At 44.8% G+C, this 14,621-nt stretch overlaps 1 protein-coding gene across 3 annotated transcripts in view; it reads left to right on the top strand.

The window, feature by feature from the left end:
- SQOR (sulfide quinone oxidoreductase) overlaps window positions 1–14,621 on the top strand; it is a 49,678-nt gene that overhangs the window by 12,551 nt on the left and 22,506 nt on the right. For 2 of the 3 annotated variants that reach the window (XM_011282854.4, XM_045059382.1), the window contains exons 2-3: window positions 9,142–9,382; window positions 12,326–12,496. In XM_011282854.4, the coding sequence (XP_011281156.1) occupies window positions 9,149–9,382; window positions 12,326–12,496 (405 nt within the window). In that variant the 5' untranslated portion in view covers window positions 9,142–9,148. Of the gene's footprint in view, window positions 1–3,936; window positions 3,961–9,141; window positions 9,383–12,325; window positions 12,497–14,621 lie in introns of those variants that run through there. The other variant, XM_045059383.1, reaches the window with a different exon arrangement.

Below are 14,621 nucleotides of genomic sequence, written 5' to 3'. Positions count from 1 at the left end.
CCAAAGTCCGATGCATAACCGACTGAGCCACCCAAGGCCCCACAAACCTATATCGTAGTTTTTGTGAGGCAGGGGGAACGAGATGACCAGGTTTGGGGTTGGCTCATTTGAATAAATTTTAGTGGGCTTTGGGGTATAGGGGCTACCCCAGTTATCTGATGTCTGGTGGTAGAATAATTAGGGCAGAAGGATACTGATTTCTGAAGTGTACAGCCAGATGGGGGAAGTGGTTGGGAGTATGGGCTCCCCATGGGTTGGTTTACATAATAGAGGGGTGCTCCCAGATAAGTTATTTACTGTCTTAAGGAGTTAGCTAGCACTGGAGGGGCAGTCTCTCTAGGATTAGCAAGTCTCCCAGATGTCAAACAATCCTAAAATACAAAAAATTAAAAACATTATTAATACAGTAGGACTCAAAACACCTCCAGAAAGATTTCATGAAGTGTCTGATCCAGTGCCTTTGATATGTACCACAAATATGACTGCATCATTTACTTGAATGCCCTTCAGATTAAGATGAGATCATATTAAGGAACCACAGTATTTATGAGACAATGTTTGGCATTTTCTTGAGACCCAAAAGTGGTACTAATCCAATCGTAGTAACAATTTCTTTCCTAAGATTTTTCTAGATTTGGATTTGCCGTTTTATAGGTTAAGTCAGAGGGTATGATAGGTAACTATGTGTCAACTTGCCTGGGCCACAGGGTGCCCGCACATTTGGTCAGACATCACTCTTGTGTGTCTAAGAGGGTGTTTTCTTGAGGAATCCTTATGCAGATTGTCCTTCCAATGTGGGTAGCCTCATCCAATCAGGTGAAGATCTGAATAGAACCAACAGGCTGACCCTCCCACTAACAGAGATTCTTTCCTACCTGATTGCCTTGAGCGGGAATGTTAGTTTTCTCCTGCCTATACTTGGAACTGAAACATGAGCCCTTCCTGGGTCTTGAGCCTGCTGATCTTTGGACAGAAAGTGCACCATTGGCTGTCCTAGGTCTCCAGCTTGCTGACTGAAGATCTTGGACTTGTCTGCTTTCATAATTGTGTAAGCCAGTTCCCAGGAGTATTCTCCATGTCATAGGGAAAATGATGATGTTTGCTTTCGTTCTCTTCCTTACTCTTTTCCGGCTCCTCTGGTTGAATCCTGATTCTATTTTATTTTATATTTTATTTTGTAATTTAATTTAATTTAACTTAATTCACTTATTGGCTGTGTGCCCTTGAGAATGTAATCTATCTTCTAGAACTTTTTTTCACTTGTAAAATGAGGATAATGTGTCCACCTCAAGGGCCCAGCACAGTGCCTGGCACTTAGGAATGTGCTGTAGGGCAGTGATGGACCAGTGTTTTGTTTTTTTTTTTTAATTTTTTTTTTCAACGTTTATTTATTTTTTGGGGGACAGAGAGAGACAGAGCATGAACGGGGGAGGGGCAGAGAGGGAGGGAGACACAGAATCGGAAACAGGCTCCAGGCTCCGAGCCATCAGCCCAGAGCCCGATGCGGGGCTCGAACTCACGGACCGCGAGATCGTGACCTGGCTGAAGTCGGACGCTTAACCGACTGCGCCACCCAGGCGCCCCTGGACCAGTTTTACATTAGGGATCCGGATGTAGCTTCAGATTGTTCAGAGAAGCCGTGTTGTGTTGGGAAGGGGTGGGAGGGGGATTGGCAAAACTCAGAACTGGTAAAAGGAAAGGTTGGCAAGTTGTGAGTCCCAGGCAGGTGGGTGGGCAGTGTGCCCTAAAGAAGTGCTGTAGGCACTAGATGTGGATTTACCCAGAAGCAAATGGAGTTCAAGCTTCAGGGGCCATCTCTTGTATAGGTCCACCTGCATGCAGAGCGGGGGGTTCCAGGAGGGGAGGGGTAGCCAGGCTGTAACCAGGAATTATTTCTATGCTTGTATTTCTGATAAATTGCCTCAAAGACAGATCAGAAGAAAGAGTCCTGAGTCACCAAGAATCCAGACATTTATTGTGATTTATTTTCTCATTCAAAGTTAACGTTAACTATCATATCTAATTTTGTATTTGTAACTTCAGTCCCTAAATCGTATAGGCTTCGATGGCCATAAAATCAGGACTGGAGTCCTGCCCCTATGGGAGATGGTATGTGTGGCCATTTGGGGTTGCAGGATTCTTCTGCCCTGCCCTACCCAACCCAGCATAGAGGCTGTCCCGGGATCTGGAGCCCGGAGAAGGTCCCTCTTCTCCTCTGAACTGTGAGCTCTGGCTAATGCCTGCCTTGCTACCCCAGGGGATATTCAGAAAAAGTTGTTGTTCACATAAAGTATTCATCATGGCTCCAGCCCTGATGCGGACTCATTGTGTGAGTTTTGGAGGATCACCTTGCCTCTCTGATCCTCAGTTTGCCCGTTTGTAAAGTGGTATCCATACCTCCCATGCAGGTTCCGGTGTGGGCCCTGTGAATTGTACAGCTCTGTGCACGTGGGAGGGAAGTATGATTATAATTATGTTGCTATTACCTGTATTTCTGTTATCTTGCTATTACTTGAAATATGCCCACAACTTACCATTTCAGTAACTAAAGAGCAAAGTCACTGCCCACTCTGACACACCGGTGTTTTTATTTTTTTATTTTTTATAAACATTTATTTATTATTAAGAGACAGAGAGAGACAGAGCATGAGCATGGGAGGGGAAGAGAGAGGAGGAGACACAGAATCCGAAGCAGGTTCTAGGCTCTGAGCTGTCAGCACAGAGCCCGACGGGGGCCTCGAACTCACAAATTGTGAGATCATGACCTGAGCCGAAGTCGGACGCTCAATGGACTGAGCCACCCAGGTGCCCCTGACACACTGGTTTTTAATTTTTGTTTTTTGCTGTTTCTTCTTCTTCTTCTTCTTCTTCTTCTTCTTCTTCTTTTAAGTTTATTTATTTATTTTGAGAGAGAGAGAGAGACAGACTGAGAGAGGGAGAGGGACAATCCCAAGCAGGCTCTGTGCTGTCAGGTTAGAGCCTGATGTGGGGCTCCAACTCATGAACCATGAGATCACAACCTAACCTGAAACCAAGAGTCAGACAGTCAACTGACTAAGATACCCAGGTGCCCATTTTTTATTGTGGAAACTTTTCAATATGTACAAAAATACACTAACATGGGGAATGCCCTCATATATCCGTAGTTGGCTTCAAATTATTATCAACTCATGGCCAATCTTGTGTCTTCTAAGCTCCTACCCACTCCGCCTTAAGCAAATTCCAAATCATTTCAATTGTAAGAATTTCAGTATGTATTTATAAAAGATAAGGGCTCTTTAAAAATTATATCAGTATTATTGTTGTATCTCACCCCTTTCCAAGAAATGTAATTTTTTTACTTTTCAGTTTGTAGATTCCTTCCCACCCCTCTCCGTGGGGCAGAAGTTACTTTAAATTTGAACATAAATAGAATTCAGCTGTGAGGCATGTTCCCTCAACTATCTCTTAGGTCTAAAACTGTGAGAATACCCAACTGAAGAGTTAGTTTGAATTAAACTCTGCTGCTTAAATTAGTGCTATAACCTTAGGTAAGTTCTCTAACCTTATACTAAACCTCAATGTTCTTATCTGTAAAATAGGGTTACTAACATCTCTTTTATAAAGTTATTTTAAGGAGTCTCTGAGACGGTGTCAGTAAAGTACAACCAGTAAATACTCAGTAAATGTTAGCTATTATTATTATGACAGTTTCTCCCCACTTCTTCCTATCAAATCCTGTCTTCTGGGAGTAATTGGTTGACAGCTGTAACTGGTGATAGATAGCCTAAGGGCTGACTTAAGTAAATAAGCCTAGAGAGCCCAAGCGGGAGGAGCAGATGGGAGAGGAGGAACCTTCCAGGAGTCCTACCACCTGGGCACTAGGGGAAAGCCCCACCTGTGCTGCGTGGACAAGGCTCACTTGTGTCTCGGAGACTGGGACCCACAGGGATTCAGACCATCAGGACATAACAGCTCGGGGTAAGTTTGGCCCAGGGAAGCTAGAGGCCGAGAGGTAGGGTGGGAGGGACAGAGTGGGTGACCAGAGCTGGAGGCTGTTCGTTATCTATTTTTTGCTTTGATTTTGGAAGTGTTCTACAAAGCCGACAAGTTGAAGGTTGGCTTTGTGGTTATTGAAACCCGAAGCAAGGAGGGCCCTGCCTGATGTCGGCTTGAGGTAAAATAATTGTGAACCATACAAAGACCCACTGTTTCCTCAAGCGCAAAAGTAGCCGAAAGGTTAAGTACAAGTCTTGCTGGCCCCATGGATCTTTCATTAAGAATGCTCTGAATAATCCTTACTTAGAGGCCCGCTCTGTTTGAACTCAGCCAGGTATCCTGACACCGAGCGAGTGTCATGTCATGTGCCATGAGATTAAGGAGATTTTGACACAGGCGATCTGCACTGCCTGTGCAAGAGGGGCCAGCAGTGGGAAGGCGTGGAGGCCCAAAGACTTGTCTGGACCGCGGCCCAGAGCCCGCAGTCAGGGATGTAAGTGGGAGATGCCGAGGAGACCGACTTCTCCTTTCAGGCAGCAGGGATTTTACTTTGCAAGTTAGGCTACACATACAGCAAAGCATTTATTTTGATCCCTTACAGGAGGCACTCGATTTAGGATTCACTGAAGACTGTTTATCCAACTTCAAATAATGAAATTATTTAATTATAAAATCTATTGCATGCACATGTTAAATGAAAGTTAAGTTTGCCTTATTTATTTTTTAAAAGTGTGTGTTTCACCTCTTAAGAATGTAGAGATAAAGTGGCTGTATTCTTCTGTATCATTGGTAGTTAATTCTTGTTTCTTTTTTTTAATTAAAAAATTATTTATTTTAGAGAGAGTGTGCACATGTTGGGGGAGGGGCAGAGGGGAGAGAAAGAGAAAGGGGGAGAGAAAGAGAGAGAGAGAGAGAGAGAGAGTGAGAGAGAGAGAGAGAGAGAGAGAGAGAATCTTAAGCAGGCTCCACTCGAGGCTTGATCCCATGACCCTGGGATCATGACCTGAGCCAAAATCAAGAGTCAGATGCTCAACCAACTGAGCCCCCTAAGTGCCCCTTAAAAATTTTTTTGTCATTTTATTTATTTTAGGGAGAGAGAGAGAGTTAATTCTTATTTCTTAACCTCACCAGTTTCAGGGTACCTTTTCAAGAGACTATGTATGAAATCATGTAAGATTTATGTTTCTTAGTTCAATTTGGTTGACAGAAATTATCTGTTTCTTTTCTGATCTGATCCAATGACTGTCATAAAAGGCCAGGTCAGGCCTGGCCTTTCTTTTCTGTTTGCTTTCTGGTTAAGATTGTGTGACCGTTGCTTCCTTCGATTGTCTGGTTGTTTTGGTTGTTGCTATAGACTTGATTTAGGTCAATGTCAGACCTTCTTATTGGTTCCTGTGTAATGTTTTCTGACATCACTTCTAGCACCAAATATATGGTTTTTCCAACACCAATCAGTTCTCTGACACCAAGTGGGTGTCCAAAAATTCAATTCTGATGTTAATTCCCAGAATTAAATCACACCCCACAGGTTAAGGGCGCAGCCACATAAGACTGCCCCCACCTCAGATGTCAGCTGCAAATGGGGGTCCCAGGGGACCCACTCTGCCTGGCTGACTACAAGTTTGGGGGCTCCCATGATCCCCACTCCTTAAGTTTTGACAGTTCACGAAAATGATACATGGAACTCAGGAAAACACTTTACTTATGCTTACCAGTTTATTATAAAGTTTGTTTCAACACGGAAACAGCCTGGTTGAAGAGAGCAGAGGTACCGGGGTTGGGTGGGGGGTAGGAGCCAGGTAGCGACCCCCGCCCCCAGCACTTCCGCGTGTTCACTAACACAGAAGTTCTCAGAATCTTGTTCAAGAGTTTTTATAGAATCAGTCCCCACGACATTCTGTTTGATGACTGTTATTAATGAAGCTGATAAAACTGTTTGAGAGGACTTTGCGTTTACAAATATCGAATCCAGAAACAGCCTATGGGTAGCTGCTGAAATAAAACAGAACTAGCTTTCTTGGCTGAATGAGGGAAATATTTGCGTGGACTCTTCCTCTTTCAAGAGAAAAACCATGGCGTGTTAGGCTGGAAGGGAATGAGGAGGTTAAATGATGTTGGATGGAGTGGCTGGAAACCAGGAACTTAGCCAGGCCTCCTCCTCGATCGCTATTGTTCAACCCTTTCCAGGAGGTTTTAAGATGTAGTGTCAAGACCATGAAAAAATGGTTTCTCTTTCTGGGAAGTGAAGGGTTTTGCTGTGATTCTGTCATTTTGTGGATAATAGGAAAAGGCAGAATGTGACAACTGTCTGTTCACCATAAAACATCTTCTTTCCCTACCAAACAGCAACATCCAACTTGGTGGTTTCCTCCACTCCTCAGTCATTTAAAAAAAAAAAAAATCTTGGGGCGTCTGGGTGGCGCAGTCGGTTAAGCGTCCGACTTCAGCCAGGTCACGATCTCGCGGTCCGGGAGTTCGAGCCCGGCGTCGGGCTCTGGGCTGATGATGGCTCAGAGCCTGGAGCCTGTTTCCGATTCTGTGTCTCCCTCTCTCTCTGTCCCTACCCCGTTCATGCTCTGTCTCTCTGTGTCCCCAAAATAAATAAACGTTGAAAAAAAAATTAAAAACAAAAATCAAATTGAGTGATTTTTAAAATTTAAGAATCTAGAGTTCATTAAAGAACACTTGAGAAAAGCACACAGAAAGAAGAGGAAAAAGCCAATTATAGTTACATCAAAACATTAATATTGAGGTGTCAGTACCATAAAAAAATAGTTTGCCTTCTCTGGGAAGTATGGAAAATATATGTCTGGATTTTTTTCCTTTAACATCATCGCATAGGCAGTGTTTTGTTGCTGTTGATAAAGATCACAGAGACAGTAGAGTACAGTGGTGGTTTAAAACAGAGGCTGTGGCACCAAAGTGCCTGGGTTCAAATCATGGCCACCACTTACGGGCTTTTTCATCTTGAGGAAGTCACTTACCAGCTCCCTGGCTCGATTTTATCATCTGTAGAATGGAGATGATAATGGCATCCAGGTCACAAATTAAATGCTTGTGTAAAGGACTTAATAAATGTTACTTACCAAAATAAAGATTTTATTATAACATTAACATATGTATGTAGTAGACACTTTATAAAACACAGAAAAGCGGAAGAAATCAAAATCGCCCATTATCTTATATAACCATATTTAACCTTTCTCCCTGATGTTTTGACGTTCAGACTGCTATTCCCTGCCCCTCCCTACCACATTAAATTGAGTCAGTCGTAAATTCATGTTAGTTAAAACTGGGCCCCAAGCCTTCTCTGGCCAATGTGGAGTCTGTAGTTTTTTTTGTAACCAGGATGTAATCAGAGCCAGTCCACAAGCCACTTAACTGAGGGTTCACCATATTAGGAATAAATATGTGAGAAATACTTGTGTAAAGGTTTTTTTTCTTTAGCATTATTAGTTATTTCCTTAGTCTGGAATCCCAGAAATGGAAATGCAGGGGCAACGGCTGAGAAATGTTACTTTCTAGAAGGGTCACACTGATTTTAAACTTCTAGCTACAGTTTATGAGCCTGCCCTATTTATTGTGGGCACTCAAATCCTCCCACCTCCCTCGCTTGGAAGTTGTGTGTTTGTGGGGGGCGGGGAGGGGGTGGTGGGGTGGGTACCCAAACCCTGGAATAGTTAATTCTAATTAAAATCAGCACTTGGCTCCTCCTTCCTACTAGGTTGATTCTGCCTCCTCCAGAGCCTTTCTTGCTTCCTTTTACATCCTTTCCCCCTCTTGGCTTTGTTTAATCCCCTCGTGTAGCCTTCTTCTTCTTTTGTTGGGGGAAAATCATACCATTAAATTGTTCCCAGTGAGAAGTTAGTGACCTCAGCAGCTGGAAGTGTTATCCCCCAGCTGTGTTTGCATTTTAATAAAGGGTTGTTGAACCCAGAGGACTAAACTTGATGGTGAAATTTGGGCCACGGAATACCCAGAGAAGGTGATATTTTTGAGTCTGGGCCCTTCACCTATTGGTAAGTAGGTGGCATCCAAGGTGTAGGGCCCCTTCTGTGGATGGGGTGAAGCCAGGGCCAGTTTCTGAGAAGCTTTCACTTTCTCACTGCCACTGCACTAACGGCTCAGCAAAGAGACACCTTTGCCTAAAGGTAAAGTGTGTCTCTGGGGGGAACTGGGAAGGAGAGATTGTTTACTGAATTGGATATAATAAAAGACCAGTCAGCAGCATGTGCAGATTCTTTACATAAAATATAACTTTATGATACCAGGCAGGGCTCCTTTTATGGCCTTTTAATCATCGGGTTGCAATTACCAAGGGTGTGGAGGGCTTTAGCTTATGTGCAGCCAGTGATTTGATAACACTGCATGTCCGTGAGCAGGCGGAGCCACGAGGCCTCTGAGTGGGGCCAACAGCCCTAGTTACCTTGCTCTGAACTCCAAGTTGTAGAAGGTGGGTTTCTTCTGGACTGTTTCTGTTTCATCAAGGTCTGGGGTGCCCTTTATGGCAGGGAATTGTACAGGTGTCTCTTCGGGGACTCCTACATCGTTGATAGGCTCAAAGGTCAAAGAAACAGTTGTAGAGTGTGCCTGAGAGGAGAATGGGTGACACCCTAGGTTTATGGATGGACAAGGATAAGCGTTGGCTAATTATTATTATGATTATTATTATTTTAAGTTTATTTATCTTGAGAGAGAGCAAATGAGCAGGGGAGGGGCAGAGAAAGAGAGGGAAAGAGAGAATCCCAAGCAGGCTCCATGCTGTCAGTACAGAACCCAATGTGGGGCTCCATCTCATGAAATGTGAGATCATGACCTGAGCCAAAACCATGAATCAGACACTTAACTGACTGAGCCACCCAGGCGCCCCAGTGTAGGCAAATTATTAGAACTTAAAAGGTAAGTTCTAGTTCAAACAAAAGTCCTAGGGGTCCTGAAAGAAGGAGGGAGAATAATAGAAAGCTTAGCCAATTATTAGCTATCAGTGGAGTGTTCCCAGGAGACTTCTGACCACAGCCGGATGGGAATATAAGGGTCTTGAGAATAGACAGTGGGAACCAACTAGAGCTGGTCAGACGCCAGCCCCCCCTTCCTGCCTGAAAGAAAATGTTTTAGTCCCATAGGGTCCCTACCTTACGCACAGCCTTGTCTGCTCCTTTCCAGCCTGAAGATGACCCCGTTGGCCACTGCGGTGTCTGGCCCCCGGGCCCGGCTCTTTGCCTGCTTCCTCAGGCTGGGTACTCAGCAGGCTGGCCCACTTCGGCTGCACACAGGGGCCAGCCTTGCAGCCAAGAACCACTATGAAGTGCTGGTACTGGGTGGGGGCAGTGGCGGGATCACCATGGCTGCCCGCATGAAGAGGAGAGTGGGTGCAGAGAACGTGGCCGTTGTCGAGCCCAGTGAGGTAAGTGTCCCTGTTCTGAGTACGTGAGTGTGTGTGCACGTGCACCTGTGTGTTCAGGGGTAGGTCATGGATGGCTGTCAGGCACTGTGTCGTCACGTTCCCAGATTAGTGCTTCTCCTTCTGGGCACAAAAAGCAGGCTGTCTAAAAGGACTGGGCGAAGGTGGAGAGAGGGAGGGAGGGAGAAAGAGAGAGAGAGGGAGAGAGAGAGAGGACAGATCTCTGGGCTGTTATGGTCTTCTTTGTATTAGTTTCTGAGCATTGCCATAACAAATTATCACAAACTTTGTGGCTTAAAACAATAGATTTATTTGTTCACAGTTCTGGAGGCTAAGGTGTTAGTAGGGTGATGCTCCCTCTGAAGGCTGTGGAGGGGAGAGGCAGTCAGTCCCAGGCCTCTCTCCTAGCTTCTGGTGGTTGTGGACCATCCTTGGCATGCTTTGGCTTGTAGCTGCTTCATTCCAGTCTCTTCCTCCGTCTTCGCGTGGCCTTCTCTCTGTGTGTCTTTAGTGTCTTCGTCTGACCTTATTATAAGGACACCAGTCTTTGGATTTAGGGCCTATTCTAATCCAGTCTGACCTCATCTTAACTTGATTACATCTGCAAAGTCCCTATTTCCAAATAAGATCACATTCACAGGCACTGTAGGGAGGACTTGAACATATCTTTTTGAGAGAGACAGTTCAACCCACAAAAGCTTCCCAATTCCAACCTAGCATCCAGAAGAAAATCAGTGACCATTGTACTTTCCTTTCTCCGTTCTAGTCTGGAGAACGGGTGATGAGTTGAGCAGCAGGGAGGCCTCTGGGAAAGGTGTTAGGGGGTTTGGGAAATTTAAATGCGAAGGTTTACAAATAGATAATAAAGCAGAAAAAGGTAGAGATACCAGAAAGGAAGTTGGGAAGTGTTTGTATGGCACTATTTCATGCACAACATTTTAAGGTGGTCCTCAAAGCTTCAGCAAAGCTTCAGCAAAATGATTCCAGAGTTTTGGGGGTTTGACTAAGGTTTCCTAAGGTACTAGGTATGTACCCATTGGGGCCTGTGCCCTTGGGAGGGAAGCAAAATGGATCCAATGCCTGTTTGGTGGGGAGGGTAGGTCAAGAAAAGCACACACCTTTTCAAGAAGTCTCCCCAGTTCCTCATGCACTGCCTAGGGCTTTGTTGTAATCTCTGTTGTAATCACTGTATGCTGTGATCTGAGAGTAGAGTAGAGGGGGTGTGCCCAACCATTTTCCTTTCTAAAGTGATTGATTCAGGATCCATGTTAAAAAAAATTTTTTTTAAATGTTTATTTTGAGAGAGAGAGAGAGAGAGAGCAAGTTGGGGAGGGACAGAGAGAGAGGGAGACAGAGGATCCAAAGCAGCCTCTGTGCTGTCAGTGTAGAGAAGGACGTGGGGCTCCCACAAACTGTGGGATTGTGACCTGAGCTGAAGTTGGCCACTTAACCGACTGAGCCTCTCAGGCGCCCCTGGATCCGTGTTTTAAATTACAGTGATCTGAGAGCTCTGTCAGGGGCCTGTGGTGTATTATAGCTAAGCCATGGGCAGGTCTCCCATTGGGGTTACTCTTTGTATGAGGGCTCTTCTGAAGCAATGGGCACAATTTAGGAGGCCAGAATCCTGGCCTCCTGGTCCTTCCCCGTGAGGAAGTTTGGGACAGGAGTCTTTCAAAGGTGCTGCCAGGGGCTCAGGGGTTTGGTACTTTCCCTCCTGTGTCCTGTGTTGTGATCGGTGGAGCTGATGCTTGTGTGTAGTCTGAAAAAGAGTCCGGGCTTCTATCTTTATTCCTTTTTCTGTTCAAGATGGAGTTGAAATGAGTAAGTTCTCACCATTGGAGGCGTCTGCCTCCCTCGTCTTTGATCACATCCATTACTGGCTGTAGGGAGATTGCAAAGCCATTTGTCATATCCTCTTTACTGCTCTGTGGCTGGCAACTCTGTCCAGCCAGATTAAGGCGTTTTGACAGTGTTGAGAGTTCTTGGTCCCCCAGGCCACTCCATGAGTGTATTGGGATTCTCAGAAGCCATTAGATCAATCTGCCCTTTGTCCATGAGTCTAGAACTTTCGAAACTAACTTATATCAAGAGAGGACCATCTGAAGCAGGAGAATTCCAGGACACAGTGGGAATTTGGCATCACAAGGTAGAATCTGGTGCCTACCGGCTTCAGGTGTAAAGCCTCAGAAGAGGAGGGTGTACTGGGGCTGATGGGGAATGTATGTAGTCTTCCATGGGCTTGGGAAACACAGTTGGAAGTTAAAGAAGTTTTGAGGGGCATCTGGGTGGCTAAATCGGTTGTGTCTGACTTCAGCTCAGGTCATGATCTCGTGGTTCACGAGTTCGAGCCCCACATTGGGCTCTGTGCTGACAGCTCAGAGCCTGGAGACTGCTTCGGATTCTGTGTTTCCATCTATCTCTGCCCCTCCCCCACTCGCACTCTGTCTCTCTCTTAAAAATAAATAAATACTAAAATTTTTTTGAAATTAAAAAAAAAAAGAAGTTTTGAGACTCCTCAAAAATGGTTATAAACTTTCCAGACTTACTGTAGTCTCCAGATGCTTCTAAGGAACCATATTTAGGATTCTACGCTTGATTTTCCTTTATGTCTGTGTGTGTAAATGTATCCATCATGTATATGTATGTATGCATGTATATATAACATGTACGTGTTAAGCACCAAGTCAACTTTGAGCAATAAATAATACAATGGTCATGAAACATAGTTGATGGCTTTTTTTTTTTTTTAATGTTCTTGGCAGAATTCTTATGTTGGGTGACTGCCCTTCAGAGCTTAGCATAATGGGAGACACCAATGGAGGGAGGAGGCTAAACTTCTAAGACTTCTACTTGTGATGATCCAAGAGTTGGGAGGGAGTAACTGAGAGTCTAGCTCATGTGCCTTTAATTTTAACCCTTTGAATCGCCAAATACTTTGCTTCTCAGAGACACTTCTACCAGCCAATCTGGACGCTGGTGGGTGCAGGTGCCAAACAGTTATCCTCGTCAGGCCGTCCCACTGCGAGTGTGATACCATCTGGAGTAGAATGGATCAAAGCCAGAGTGATTGAGCTGAACCCGGACAAGAACTGCATCCACACGGACAATGGCAAGGAGGTAACCACTGGGGGCCTTTGGCTTTTGTTAATCAGGGCTTGTGTTAATGCACAACAGTTACCAAGCTAGACAGCTTCGTGGAGAGAGAGCAACATATATGAATGTGTGTTCATGGATGTATGTGTGTTGATACAGCATGAGGTGGGAAAGCATGTGGTGATTGGAGGATGGGGTAGACAAAAGGACTGAGTGATGCTGAATAAATGAACAACTAAGACATGTGTTTGTTGAACACCCACTATTGCTCTGTTGCCTGGTACAGTATCTTGCATCTGAATGTTTATTCAACAAATACTACTGCTATGTGTTAAAATACCAGAAACCTCCCTTCTTTTACCTTTGAAACAGCCAGCTTCTTTACCTGATGGCTGACCTCCCAGAGGAAGGGGATGTGGGAAAATATCCATCCCAGTTACACCAGGGGTTGCTATGCCAGAGTGATGAGGGACTGTGTGAGTCTGGATTGTGCCAGGGCTAGGAAGATTTTATTTTCTGCGGCTAGAGCTTGAGGCTCTCAAGTGTTCAGTACCATTTAGAGTCTCCTCCCATCACCCAGAGATCAAAGCCCCTGTGTTTGACTGATGGTGAGATGATGGGCTCAGGAGGCATCTGCAGTGTCATGTCCTCTTGTCTGTTGCCACGCTCATGGCTGTGGCAGGCGGTGCACTCTGGCATTTTCACAGAGCTGTAGAATCTGGAAGTGGGTGGGGATCTGAAGGGTTTCAAGTCCAATCCCTTCCTCTAAGCAGGGGCTCATTGGTGACAGGCATTTGTAACCCTTCCTTGGGTCATGGATTTTTCTGAACACCGGAAAATAAGCCCTGTCTAGAAAATTCACATACATACCAAATTTTGCATTTAATTTCACTGAGTTCAGAGATTCTTTGTAGCTTTTTTCTAAACCCAGATCAGGAGTACCTGCCTTATAGCGTTATTGATCTTTGGCTCTCTAGCCAGCCAGCCAGCCTGCTTGTCTGTCTGCCTGCCTGCCTGCCTTCCTCTTCCCACAAATAATTATTAAGTATATTTTCTACTTTGAGAGAGAGACTGTGAGCATGATTGTGTGTAAGCAAGAGGGGGAGGGGCAGAGAGAGAGAGAGAGGGTGGGGAGAGAGAATCCCTAGCAGGCTCTGTGCTCAGCACAGAGTCTGACTTGGGGCTCAATGATGACCTGAGCTGATATCAAGAGTTGAAAGCTTAACTGACTGAGCCACCCAGGTGCCTCTTTCCCTTCCCTCTCCTTCTCTCCCCTCCCCTTCTTCTTTCATAAGCTCTATGCCCAATGTGGGGTCAAACTCATGACTCTGAGATCAAGAGTTGCATGCTCTACTGACTGAGCCAGCCAGGTACCCCTATTAAGCATCTTCTGTAAGCTAGATACAGATTTAGGCATGAGTGAACTAAAAGAAACAAAAATCCTTACTGTCCTTGATTTTATATTCAAGTGGGGAAGGGCATCCGATAACTAATAGACATAGTAAGTAAATTATATAGTGTGTTAGAAGGTGATGAGTATTAGTGAAAATAAATACAGCAGAGTAACTGAGATGGGGGCACGTGGGGGAGGGATTGAATTTAAAATGGGTTGGTATTTACATGTCCCAGGGTCAAGGAGCTCTCTGATAACAAGTGATCCCTCTCCATTTTTTAGACAGACAGACAGACAGACAGACATGTTATATGAAATTTTTGCCTTTACTGAGTCAGAATCCATTTCTGTAACTACTTTCATACTCTTCGTTAGACCCCCAGGGTGTTATTGGCCTCAATAATTTCTTGTCCCTTGTTTTATCCTGTAGCCTGGCCAAGAATATCTTTTCTTTTCTGTGGGAGAATCCTTCAACTATTTGAAGATGGCTCTTATCATCTGTGTAAATCTATTCTTCAGGTAGATTTGTGCCCCGTCTCCACTTTCCTCAATTCTTTCTCCTGTTTTGTGGTCTCTGATCCTCTCACTGTTCTCTCTACCCTGCTTTGGACATCATCTGGCTTGTTAGTGCCCCCATGAAAAAGGTTGCCTGGAAGAATAGGCAACTTTACAGAATAGCCCAGAATAGAGTGAGATCATTCTCTCCCACAACTGGATATAGCCTAAGTTAGCATTTGCCTTTTTAGCAGGCAGTTA

The sequence above is a fragment of the Felis catus genome, chromosome B3 (assembly GCF_018350175.1).
Source record: "Felis catus isolate Fca126 chromosome B3, F.catus_Fca126_mat1.0, whole genome shotgun sequence".
NCBI classification, from domain to species: domain Eukaryota; kingdom Metazoa; phylum Chordata; class Mammalia; order Carnivora; family Felidae; genus Felis; species Felis catus.
Note: the sequence above shows the minus strand (reverse complement) of the source record. Positions and strands in the feature narration are given on the sequence as shown.